Raw genomic sequence first — 13,765 nt, 5'->3', positions numbered from 1 at the left:
CGAAAATCATCCTTGGGCTCAAATCCTGACTTCATTTTCACATTTCTTCACTCCAAATAAGTGTTTTGCCTTCACAAATGCCTGGGAATGAGCTAGTTCATGACTTTGGGCAATGTAGAATGCCTTATGGAGAATTTCGCTTTGGACCCTTTGGAAGGGTCAGGAGCGAAATTTGACATTTTGGTCTCTCCATCAGGATTCATGTATGGAGTATAACATTTAAGTATAAGTGACATTTCCTTATATCTTTCTTCTTTCTTATACTTTAAGTTATATTCCATATATACTGTCAGGATGTTTGAGAGTGGTTTCGGACCTCCAAGAGTTATAATGCAAACTCTAGTTTTTGGAGGATTCTTCAGTTTTCCAGACTTAGTCAAATTTCAGGATCAGGAAGACATTCCAGACTTAGCCAAATTTCAGGGCATTTGAAGATCAAGATGACATTCCAGACTTCATCACTCACCAACTTGACCTAGCTCAGACCTTCAAGGATGATACTCACTCACCAAACAAGACACAATTAGCAAGAAGAGCAAAACCAGGGCCTAAGGAAGACTCTCAAAGAAACCCTAATTCTGGGGCCCCGTGGACTCACCCTGGCTCAAGTAGAGCCTACCATCCTAGTGATCCCTCTGACAACACTCAGCATGCAAAGGCTAATAGACAAACCCTAAAAACCTAGAAAACGAATCCCAGAAAGCAAAAAAAGAGTAGGGGTCCCTATTTGCGATGGGGCGATGTGTGAATACGTCACAACAGAGCCCCTCACAAACAACTGCTTTGCTAGAACAAAACTTCAAAATAGCTCTTTGAACATGACTTGTAGGAAACAATTGATGATGGGGAGGGGAATTTATTGGTAGCTGATCAGAGTTATCATGAAGAGGATTTGCATAAGAGGCCCAAGAAAACGAGGTGATATGAATAGTGGAAGAGTTCCTTGAGTATGCTAAAAGATATTAGGAAGTTATAGAGGGCAACAAGGACTAGGATCTTGTTCCATCTTGACACAAGTAACTCATGTTTCTTATGCTGAAGGAGATGATGATATTTACTACATGTAAAGAAAAGTGTTTGATGAATGGCTTTATTCTCATTGTCAAACCAACCATTTAGATATAGAGTAGAATGATGGCAGGCCCCCAAATAGCTTCAAAGAGGAACTTATACAAGTTAAGTAGCATTAGAGGGTGGGAAGGAATAGTAAATGGACATAAATTGGGGAAGCCAAGCAATATATTTGAGGGAGTAATCATCATCCAAATGCATCATGGTATAGCAAGTAATATTGACTTGGATGGGGCCAAGGGGAGGGTGGGAGTAAGGGGAGGATTTTGTAGAGTGAAGGTCAAAATGACATAGTTAACCAAAGTGGGTAGTTAACCAAAGACGGTAGAGGTGAGACACAAAGGGATGAAATATCTACTAGTCTGAATATACCAACAACACCATCACCATTGCCATGAGGAAAGCCATTAAATTTGTGAGAACAAGGAAAGCATGAGAGCCTATGACGAATTTGGAGATGCTAAGATTCTCTCAGCTGGAGAAGGTGGGTGATAGGACTATTATTGACAGCGGAAGTCGTTGATAAGCCAAACTCATCTACAACTAACTCTCGAAGACAAAGCTCATCATCAACAAAGTCATGAATAGTGGGTCCCAGCACGAGAATTTAACTGATAAGGATGACATTGTTGAAATATTAGCTAGCTTGGATACCTATTGTATTTTAATGTTGTCAATGACAATTAAAATACACATGTATTATCTATTATGTAAATGTGTTATTGGGCTGGACCCAAATGTAACGTGGAAGGCAATTCAATGTGTTATTGGGCTGGACCCAAATGTAACGTGGAAGGCAATTCAATATGTTATTGGGCTGGACCCAAATGTCTAACGTGGGAAATATAACATAACTTAATAAACATGCAAGCCGACTTTCGGATGATTGGAGCCAAAAGGTTGATATCACAAATGCTATCTGCTCTCCTAGCAGCGATCTTTCCTCATGCGAACTGGTTTAAGGCGATTGTGTAAACTCTGCAAGGTAGATTGTTTTGTGGCAAATCTAATCTAGACATCTGCTGCTCCTCCAACCATCTGCTGTTGATGAAGGGCTGCAATTCTCACTGACATATTGAACAGCAATCTGAGATAAGTCATTGCCTTGTAAATTGCCTACATTTAATATAATACATATTACATTTGAGGCTGGGTTTTTCACCTCCAAGAGGGAGGTTTTCCCAGGGTATTGGTGTCTTTTGTCTTATGCTTTATTGCTGCTATTGGTTATTCACTGTCTGATTATAATCTAATTGCTTAAATTAACATCTGATTGCCTAAAATTAACAGACATGACCTAAGTAGTGGGAGATATTTGGGTAGTGTTGACGTGTATTTTGTACACCATCATACACAGAATAAAATACCTAAGGGTATCTTATCCTCTCTTGAATAAAGTCGCTAACTGCTGAAGATTCGCATGAAGGATCAGTTAGGATGACTTCAAGGTTCCTTTTGGTAGGGTCTCTACATGTGGATAAGCTCGCCGTGGTATGATGTGATTTGCTGGAATCACAAGGGGACTTACATTTGATGATTGAACTTCCGATCTGCTTTGCTGAAACACAGGCTCTGACTAACTTAGATTTGAAAAATGAAAAAAGGATAAGGGCGAAGAGAGGATCTAATCCTAATACTAAGAATGTAGGAGCAATGACTTGATTTTTGATGAAACTCTAACTAGATCTTGTTTTGACATCAATGGAACATCTACACAAGACTAGTGCGATCTTCTAAGGGAAGTTTTATGATGTTCAAATCATCACCGCAGGCATAGATACCATCCAAGTTGATGCATATCAATGAAGAGGCAACAAATTGAAATTGAGCTTAAGCTGAACGATTCCAGTTGACTACACAAGGCAAGTCTGCAATCAACAAACTGCTAGTAGTATGGATATACGAATTTCCACCATTAATCAATCACATTTCCTCCATTCATCTAATCATCTACCATCTAAGATTGAAGACTCAACAAGAAACCATGCAAATTGCAAGAAAACGACATAGTTCACCATTACTTCAATGAAAATGGAGTTTGTTTACAATCAATGGCAACAATTTCTTGCCTTGTCCTCCTATTCTACTCTAATTGCTTCCAACTATTCTCTAACTATTCTAACTATTTACATACTATCTCTAACAATTGCTAATTATTTCTAATTTATTGCTAATTAGCCTTTACAAATGAAATGCCTGGGCTTATATAGTGCCCACAATACAATTTGATGGCTTAGATCAATTCAAGATCAATGGCCAAGATTTTACGATGAAAACCCTAATTAGGGTTTGTTACAACCATTACATAACATTTAATGCTTGACCAATGATAAAATTGTACTGCTTGGACACATGTCCCTTCTAGAAAAATCGACCAATGGATAGCCAAGGTAGGTACATCGGAGTTTGTGCCACCTTCCATGAGTTAAGTACATTGAATCTGGACATGCTGAGATGGACCTCACTGATTGGAGACGTGATGACTAGGATGCCACCTCATCTGACACTTGTAACTTTGGTAAACATTCAACTTGATGTTGTTGAGAAGCTTGCTTTAATTAATTCATCTGGAATTATTTGCTTCTTCAACGAGCCCTTGTTCTAACTCCTTGTGTCCTTGATGTGCAGGAAGATGATGTACCTCGCCTTGGAACGCTGGATTGAAAGAGGTCGCCCTTGTCCTTACTTGATCGTCCTGGCGAAGACCGTCCTTGATCCGGCTTGATTTTCCTTGATGAGATCTCCATTTGATGCCTACACAACATTTCAAAATTAGTAACATGATTTTGCAATACATAACATAAATTAGAGAGCAAAATTTAGGAAACCTAATGATAAGTCCGTTATTAATCATTTCCTAAAAAAGATTGAGCTAAGGTAAAACAAAATTTTCAAAATTCAAAATTTAAGGCTATGACGATCAACGTTCAAAATCAAAAACAATAAAGCAATATCGCCATACCTCAACTTGAGAGCTAACTCTAGAATGCAAAATGAATAAAATTGCCTAGGCAAAATTGACGTTAGATCTCTCTTCAACGTGATTTCTTCTTCAAAATATCAACTTCGCCACCTTTGATATGTCCTTGACGTGGTCTCCAAGTTCGCTCAAATGAAACTAAGTTCGCACCCCTTAGATGATCTTGGCGCCTTCCTTTGCTTGAAATGACTCTAACACACAACTCGCACTTCTCCTTTGTCTTCCTCAAATCGCACTTGAATGAAGATGGTAAAATGATAATGTAAAAATGAAAATCTTCACCTCCTTTTATAAGCGTTTATACCACTCACCCCCTTTAGGCCGACTTTTTGCAAAATGAGGCAATTAAAATGATTTTTAAATAAATAACAAGGGCCGACCTTCATAAAATAAACTCAAGCGCTCCATTTTATTGCAAACAATAATTAATTAATTAAATTTCCTTGTTTATTAATTAATAAATTCGAATTTTTTTTTTACAAGGCAAATATAATTAATTAATGTTTTGCGCAAATTTTAAATGCCATTTTAATTGAATTTTCAAAGTTATCAATTTTTAGCATTTAAATAAATTCAAAAACTTGTTTGAACGCCAAAATATTTTGAAGATAGAAAGATACGTACCTCATCGCCCTGGTCCCTTGGAGAGGGACAGGAGCGATCCATCAATTTGGTCATGATTCTTGCAATTTTTACATCCAAGGTCTCCATCTCCACGTTGGATTTGCTATTTTCGTTAGGTCCTTCGAGCTAGAACGTCTTGCTTGTGTGAACAAATGCCTTTATAACCATTATCGCCCTGGTCCCTTGGAGAGGGACAGGAGCGATCTTCATGTTATCTCCATTTCAAACTTGGATTAATAATATTTTAACGTTCACCACCTTTGTATTATCTTCAAATGATATTTTAGACCTTGTATGACCCCGCAAAACCTTGACTTAACGTGATTTTTGAGAGATTTGGCCAATATAATCAATATCGCTCTGGTCCCTTCCTGAGGGACAGGAGCGAAGTTCAACGTTTTGAGCTTGTCTTTGCCTTCTTCAACTTGTAATTGCTATCAACGAGTAAAATGAAGTCCCCTTGATTCTCCTTGGTCGCTTGAAACATGATCAACTTTAAAAATCTAGGCCTTTATGAGAATTTCGCTCTGGTCCCTTCCTGAGGGACAGGAGCGAACTAGGAGTCTTGATGTAAATCCTTCAATGTTGACGATCTTTGATGCTTTGCGCTTGATTGGGACGCTTCGAAATGTCCTTGCCACCTTGTTCTTTGTCTTGGAGTGTCTTGAATTTGGAGGAACGGCAATATAATCATCATATCGCCCTGGTCCCTTGGAGAGGGACAGGAGCGAATTTGTACTTGTAGTCTCCATCACACTTCGCCAGCTTCCAAATTTATCTTCAACGGTCTCGCCATACTTCATTTCATTCATTCATGCCTTGAGATCGGTTGTAGCTTGGCAAGAAAATCATCTATAACAAAAATCGCTCTGGTCCCTTCCTGAGGGACAGGAGCGAACTTAAGCATTTTGGTCCTTTGATGGCATTTGGTAATCTTCAATTTATCTTCAATGAGTTCATTTCACCTCCTTCCTTGCCTTCAAACATAAAGTTGACTTGATCTTTGCCCAGATCGTACCTTATGAAGAATTTCGCTCTGGTCCTTCAATGAGGGACAGGAGCGAATTTGACCCTCTAGGCAAAAACTTCATCATTTCATTGTTTTTGATCAAGTCTGGATGCTCTATCATGCTCATTTCGTCCTTCACCATGCCTTTGATGTCTCAATTCGTCCAAACACGGTCAGGAATGGCTCAACTAAGCATTTTCGCTCTGGACCCTTGGTGAGGGACACGAGCGATTCGCCTTGGTCCCTTGGAGAGGGACAGGAGCGCTTTTCGCTCTGGACCCTTGGAGAAGGACAGGAGCGAAATTTGACTTTTCGCACTCTCTATCAGGATAATTTTTATGGAATATAACATTTAAGTATAAGAAAGATTTCTTCTTTCTTATACTTTAAGTTATATTCCATATATACTTTTAGGATGTTTGAGAGTGGTTTCAGACCTCCAGGAGTTATATTGCAAAATCTAGTTTTTGGAGGTTTTTCAGTTTCCAGACTTAGTCAAATTTCAGGATCAGGACATTCCAGACTTAGCCAAATTTCAGGATCAAGACCTCACTCAAGCCGGACTTGCTATCCTATTGATCTCCCTGATAGCACTCAAAAATGCAAAGGCTAACTAACAAAACCCTAAAAAAAAAAAAGAAAACAAACCCTAAAAAGCAAAAAAGCATGGGTCCCCATTTGCAATGGGGCGATGTGTGAAAACGTCACAACAGGTAGTGATCAATGTAAGGATCTCCCTCAATGTTTACAATATATTAAGAAAAGGTAGGTGGGAAATAGCACGCATGAATGAAAATCTTGGAGTGGGGTTAGGGGCCCCGCCAAACCTGAAGCCGTATATATTTTGAATGTAAATCAGAAGAAAACCACAAAATCGTGAAACTGAAGTGACTTCCATACTTACTGACACTGAGGTTGCAATTTCATGATCTACTTCCAATAAATTCAAGGCCAATGTTCTTTGCTTATCCTTTTCTTGGTAGGGACAAGGGAGATTTGTGACTTGAGTAGCATTTATCAGTTTATTGGGTCTTTTGTAGCTCAGTGTTTTTTGAAATCCCTTTATTTTGAGGACAATGTCCAAATTCTAGCATTCCTTTTGTTCAGACAACTCATGAAGAAAAGACCATATGCACAGCATGCCAGATCAGAAAGGAAGAGTTTTTTAGCTAACATATTGTTTTTGAACATAAACTGAGAGCTTCAGATATATTCTGTTTGGTAAGAACCAACATAAGTATGATAATCTGATAGGATTTATTCTTGGTAACATAGGATTCAAGTCGACCATGTTTCTCGGGTCACATAAATATCCTCATACTCTTGAAACCACCGCCACCCCCCAACCCCCATCTCACCACTCCCAAAACATACTATCTTGTCAACATTGATTTGTTTATTAACAACTTCGTATTTTGTCAAAAGAATCCATTATAATTAACTTGGTGCTTCTTGCTGCAATCTAGGCAGGAAAAGGTGGAGAACTCACACATGATGAAACAACAATCATTGCTGGGGCATTGGAATTAACAGAAAAAACTGCAGAAGACGCAATGACTCCAATTTCAGAAACATTTGCTATTGATGTCAATGCAAAACTTGATAAGTAAATTTCTTGTCACCTTGATTCCCTTTTGGTCACTACAAATACATGGTGTTTTAAGAAAATTTTGTTATGTAGTCGAGTTACTTTCACTGTTAGCATCTGTTTATTTCTCAAAATTTCATATTTCTCTTGTACAGGAGCCTGATGAATTTAATACTACAAAAAGGACATAGTAGAGTGCCTATATATTATGAACAACCTACAAATATAATTGGTTTGGTGTTGGTAAGAATTGTATATCTTCTACTACAAATTTACATGGTGTTCATGAAAGATTACTCCTGAACTGGAAGGTTACAACATAAGAATTGAAAAATCTTTAGACAATTGAAGGTTTTGCAAAATTGCTTAAATTTTTTCTGCTTTTGCCAGATGATTCCAATTATCAATTAGTAAAAATGATCTTGCAACTGATCCCACAATATTTAAATTTTTGAATACTTGTTTTCCTAAACTTGTTCTTCTATAATGTCTTACAAAATGTAGGAGTTTTCTTTTGAGTGATAAAGTTTTTCAAATTTTAGCCCTTTTCTGTGATTCTCACTGGCAATTCTCTTTTCAACATATTATAGCAGATTTCTGTATTGTTGGAATCATTATGAAGGCTTATTTGAAGCTAATCTGCCTTTTTTGTTCAAAGTAAACTAGAAAGAGTCATTGCAATTATTTATGCAGTTTCTCTTCATTATGTCAGTAACCTTTTTGAATCGATTCTAATTCAAGGCCTGGTTAATGTTGTTATAACTTATTACACTAGTGTTTTTTTAACGTTATGATATTTCCAGGATTATGTGCCTATGTGCTTTTGAGCATGATATATGGTATGAAATTTTTATGAACATGCCATGTTTTGTATCATCTTGAAAAACTCCTTTGACCTTTTTTTGTTGAACATTGAATAATTATTGCAATATGTTTTAATCGTATTGGTATTAGTGTTACTATTCACCAGCTCAAAATAATTATGTATCTTATCTGTGCACTCTAACTTCTATTATAAAAAAATCTGTAGGTAAAGAATTTGTTGTCAATACATCCAGGAGATGAAGTACCTTTGAAGAATGTAACCATCCGAAAGATTCCTCGGTACGATTTCCCTGACAAATAATCCTAGTGGATCTGCTTGATTTAGTCACTTCTTTTTTATTTGATACTCTTATGCGTGCATATTCCTTGCCAGCTTGCAGTTGATTACGAAGAGATTTTGCAGACATTAGTTTTACCTTGGCACCTCATAGTTATGACAAGTGATGAATTTAATATAGAATATAGAGCCTTAATTTTGCCAAGGAACATCATTTTGTTTTATTCATTGTTTACTTGCACGATCCACCTGTTTAACTTGTGAAAGATGGAAGGATTGAGTTATAAGGATGGCAGTTGTTCAACAAATTGATTATTTCAACTGAGGCAAATGTACAATGCAAAAGTTATTTCTGTTTGCATGTGTATAAGACTGTTGATACTTCTATCTTCAGTATTAATCTGCTTGTTAGAATCAGTAAAATTAGATTCCTATAAAATCTTCCAAATAAATTGTAGAATACACAATTGTAAGGATGGCCTTTTTTCAGTTAAAATTTTCTTTTAAGTTAAAAATAATCTTTATGCGTCTATGGAAGCTCATTCATTCATATGTACAACAGAAGTTATAGGTAAAAAAGAAAAAAAGTTTGTTTCAGATGCGAAATTTGTAGAGTAAAACACAAAAACCTATGTTCCATGGAGATGCATCTCTTGGGCTTTTCTAGCCATCTTCATACCTGAGACATTTCAGGGATCCGTCAGAAATGTCCCCAGACTGTTCCATATCCTTCATAGTGTAATGTCCCCTTTTGGGAGTGTTGTGACGTTTTCACACATCGCCCCATTGCAAATGGAGACCCCCTACTTTTTAGGCCCTCTTGGTCTTTTGGTTTTTGGTTGTTGGGTCTTTTTGTGGCAATCTCGTCAGTTTCTCCGCTTTGCAGGTGTTCGAGGGTCATTTTGATTTAGTTTGCTTTTCGTTTGAGCGAGTTTGGTGAAGTCTAGGGCTTGTTTTGTCCTTTTTAGGGTTTTTGCCTTTTGTCCTAGATTTTAGGGGTTTCTGTTAGGGTTTTTGAAAAACTGAACATATGACTGGAATCAGGACCCTTCAAGGAACCTCCCAGTAAAATTTGAGCCAAAACGGAGCAACTTTCTATTTTTAGAAAGTTCCTATTTTTAGGGATTTTACTGAGTCCCAGAATGTTGTCATTTTGCCAAAAATCAAACTTACTATTTTTAGTAATGTCTATTTTTAGTAAGTTTCTATTTATAGTAAGTCATTCATGTGTCCTGTTTTGGGGTCTAACGCTGACGTTCTGAAAGTTTCTATTTTTGGAAAGTTTATTTCTGGCAGGACCGGTTTGGCAAGGTGATGAAGATCAGGCATTTGCAACTATTTCTGATTCCGGAAAGTGAGAAAGCAGACAGAGAAGCCAGAAGATGGTTGAGTGTTGGAAGCCCACTCCTGAAACGGAAAGCTCAAGAAAATTCTCTCTGTCTGGAAAAATCATCCCAAATTCTTACAAGCGCCAAAATCAAGGAGGCATGGAGGATTGACAAATTTCATTGAATCCTCCACCAGTGGAAAATTCTGCCCAAGATGAAGGACATGCGCCAAAATCAAGGAGGCATGGAGGATTCACAAATTCATTGAATCCTCCACCAGTGGAAAATTCCGCCCAAGATGAAGGACAAGCTCCAAAATCAAGGAGGCATGGAGGATTCAGAAATTTCATTGAATGCTCCACCAGTGGAAAATTCCGCCCTACTCTCCAACTGGGCGCCAAAATGAAGATGGCATGGAGGATTCACAAATTCATTGAATCCTCCACCAATGCAAAATTCCACCCAAGATGAAGGATAGGCACCAAAATCAAGGGGGCATGGAGGATTCACAAATCCACTGAATCCTCCACCAATGCAAAATTCCGCCCTACTCTCCAGCTGGGCGCCAAAATCAAGAAGTCATGGAGAATTCACAAAATTGATGAAATTCCCTCTCTAGTGAAAAATCCACGCCTAGGATTGAAAATTTAGAAAATCTTCTAAGGTATGGAAAATCCAAGGGTCAAGGAGGAATGGAAAATCCCTTAGGAAATTTTTTGAAGTTTCCATTTTTAAACACCAAATCTTATCAGAATCCGGAAAGTTTTGCAGATTCAAACTCGTGAGATAATTCTCTCTCTCCTGGACCCGGGTCCTAAATTCTAGGAAAATTCCTATAAAATAGGAAATGTGGCAAATTGGTCAAAAGGCTCCTTGCGGACGTGATGAATTTAAAGAGCACAAAAAATTCCTTCCTCAAGGAAGAATTGTGCCCAAGAAGAAGAAATTCCAAGAAAGTGAAAAAATTTGCTGTGTCGGAAATTCCTTCCTTCAGGACAAAATTCCGGGAAAGGTGAAAAATTGACTAAGTGTTTGAAATTTCTTCCTTCAAACATAAACTTGACTTGATTTTTGCCTGAATTTTGTCTTGTGAAGAACTTCGCTCTAGTCCTTTAGGGAGGGACAGGAGCGAATTTGACCCTCTAGGTAAAAACTTCATCATTTCATTGTTTTTGATCAAGTCTGGATGCTCTATCATGCTCATTTCGTCCTTCACCATGCCTTTGATGTCTCGATTCGTCCAAACAAGGTCAGGAATGGCTCAAATAAGTATTTTCGCTCTGGTCCCTTGGTGAGGGACACGAGCGATTCGCCTTGGTCCCTTGGAGAGGGACAGGAGCGCTTTTCGCTCTGGACCCTTGGAGAAGGACACGAGCGAAATTTGATTTTTCGCACTCTATATCAGGATAATTTTTATGGAATATAACATTTAAGTATAAGATACTTTAAGTTATATTCCATATATACTTTCAGGATGTTTGAGAGTGGTTTCAGACCTCCAGGAGTTATATTGCAAAATCTAGTTTTTGGAGGTTTTTTCAGTTTCCAGACTTAGTCAAATTTTAGGATCAGGACATTCCAGACTTAGCCAAATTTCAGGATCAGGACCTCACTCAAGCCGGACTTACTTATCCATGTGATCCCCTGGGCGACGTTCAAAATGCAAAGGCTAGCTAACAAAACCCTAAAAAAACCTAAAGAACAAACCCTAAAAAGCAAAAAAAAAAATGGGTCCCCATTTGCAATGGGGCGATGTGTGAAAACGTCACAACAGTTAGGCCTGCGTGTGGAGTTTTGCACATGATTTCCCCCAATAGCCGAAGCTTCCCTCACGATGGCTCTGTAATGTTGAACCGCGATTCCAATAGGCCAGAAAAATGCTGGCGAAAGGAACTCAATTTATCCCTCTCTCCGTTGATTTCCCGTGGAACATCAACCTTCACTGAATACTTTCCATAACTCAAATCTACTTGCTCTCTATTTGCCAGGCTTATTTATAATATACAAAGAGTTAAAAAGTCCCGTAAGGAACCACTCCGTAGATTAAAGCATTTAACATTAATCTTTATTTAAAAAGAACTATTATATTATATCATGCCAAAAATGATATAATATTTAGGAAGTTCACTTTATTAAAATCAAAGTAGGCTTAATTTGACGGTGACTTTGACGGGGACATTACAGTCTCCCCTGCCTCAAGTTGCTTGCCCTCAAGCAACTCCAAAACTCATGCATTTTCCCAAGTGGCGTCATCATGAGGCAGATTTTTCCATTTGATGAGATATTCCGTGATAGTTCTGTGCCACAGTTACCTATCTCGTGTGTCCAAAATTACTTGTGGAATCATTTCAAGCTTCCCTTCATCATTCAAAGGAGGTAAAACTTCGGAGACTGACACCTGTTGACTCAAAGCTTTTTTGAGACAAGACACATGAAATACATTATGTATCTTGTTGTCCACTGGTAAATCAATTTGATCAGCAAGACTAACTGGGATAGGTCCGATCGGGATAGCCTCCAACCGGGATTCAGTGTTGACATCAATGACAACACTATACCAAATCCAGCATATGCCAATAGACCTGACTGTAGAAACCTTGGAATCATTTTAATTGATCCTATCCTTAACATCTAAGGTGATTTTGTTCAAGAGAGGGTAAGGTACTTTGGTATTTTATTTTGATGCTTGCATGTGCATAAAACACACATCAACAATGCCAAAATGTTCAAGGGGTGGAATTTTTATTCTTGTCAACTTTCCTTGGCATTGTGGTTTTTGCGCTCCTTCTGACTAGGCACCAAAACACCTTAGGTGTGGAGGAAAATTCCTCCATCACCAAGTTTTAGCGCCTTACTATGACCTTGGGTGCTATTTTGGCAATGTGAAGGAAAAATGGGGGTAGAGGGAAATTCCTCCACCATCCCTCTTTAGCATTCATGCCCTCTCTTGAGCGCCAAAACCACTGTGCCTTGGAAAATGTGTCCTCCAAGACCTTGATTTGGCACCCCACATTGGAATGCCACTCTGCCTTGGCAAGGATTTCCGCTTGGTTTTCGTCCATACTTAGTCAATTTTCAACCATTTCCAGACTCAAGATGCCAAATTTAGGATTGAAGTAGTTTTGCACTAGACTTGGAAGATTTTCCATGCTTTCCACTTCTGGAATGGACATCAATACTTAGCCAATTTTTTGATCACCTAGCTTGCTTTTTCGACTTTCCGGATTTAGACAATTCTTCAGGATTGTTTAGTCTTCAGTGTCTGTCTATGAAGAACCTACCAAAATAGACTTTTCCAAAATAGTAAGCATTTTGAAATGTTAAGATTAGGGCAAAACAAGTCAGGAAAGCACTTACTAAAAATAGAAACTTCTAAAAATAGTAAGTTTGATTTTTGGCAAAATTTGACCAATCCGAGAGGTAGTGAAATCCCTAAAAAATAGGAACTTTATAAAAATAGAAAGTTGCTTAGAATTCGCTCAAATTTCATGTGTAGGTTCCTTATAGGGTCTTGATTTTGATGCAACCTTCATTTTTTCCAAAACCCTAAAGGAAAGGCCTCAAATCCAAGTTTGAAGGGAAAAACCCTAAAATGGACAAAACGAGCTCCAAACTCGGCCATAATTGCTCAAACGAGTTGCAGACTTGATCAAATTGACCCCAAAACACTTGCAAACTCGGAGGACTGATGAGACTCTTGAAATTCTTGTTCTTTTATAGTACGGCCAAGGGCAACTGAAGTAATATGGAAATCCATGGGAGTAGCAATGTTCGTTGTCACATCTCCAATAGGAACAACCACCTGCAGAATCTGCATTCTTGTCTCATCTCTAGCTATGTGCGACAAAATCTCAACTTTCTTAGGTTCTTTCTCCTTATTACTCCTAGCTAAGTAGTCATCAATGTCATCAATAGGCTGTGCCTCTACCATCTTTTTACTTTTCTACATACTCTTCATCAGCCAATCAGGAATAGCAACCATCTCCATACCATCATCTAGACACATCTCTCAATCAAGCTCTCTCAATGCCGAGATAACATCATCATCATCATCATGATTATC

At 38.1% G+C, this 13,765-nt stretch overlaps 1 protein-coding gene across 3 annotated transcripts in view; it reads left to right on the top strand.

Moving 5' to 3' along the window:
* LOC131049113 (DUF21 domain-containing protein At2g14520) overlaps positions 1–13,765 on the top strand; it is a 101,909-nt gene that overhangs the window by 63,313 nt on the left and 24,831 nt on the right. Inside the window, exons 6-8 of one of the 3 annotated variants that reach the window (XM_057983135.2) lie at positions 7,151–7,290; positions 7,428–7,515; positions 8,303–8,376. In XM_057983135.2, coding sequence (XP_057839118.1) covers positions 7,151–7,290; positions 7,428–7,515; positions 8,303–8,376 — 302 coding nt within the window. The remainder of the gene's footprint in view (positions 1–7,150; positions 7,291–7,427; positions 7,516–8,302; positions 8,377–13,765) is intronic. The other 2 variants (XM_057983136.2, XM_057983137.2) reach the window with 2 other exon arrangements.

This window comes from Cryptomeria japonica, chromosome 3 (assembly GCF_030272615.1).
Source record: "Cryptomeria japonica chromosome 3, Sugi_1.0, whole genome shotgun sequence".
In the NCBI taxonomy this organism is placed as follows: Eukaryota; Viridiplantae; Streptophyta; class Pinopsida; order Cupressales; family Cupressaceae; genus Cryptomeria; species Cryptomeria japonica.
Note: the sequence above shows the minus strand (reverse complement) of the source record. Positions and strands in the feature narration are given on the sequence as shown.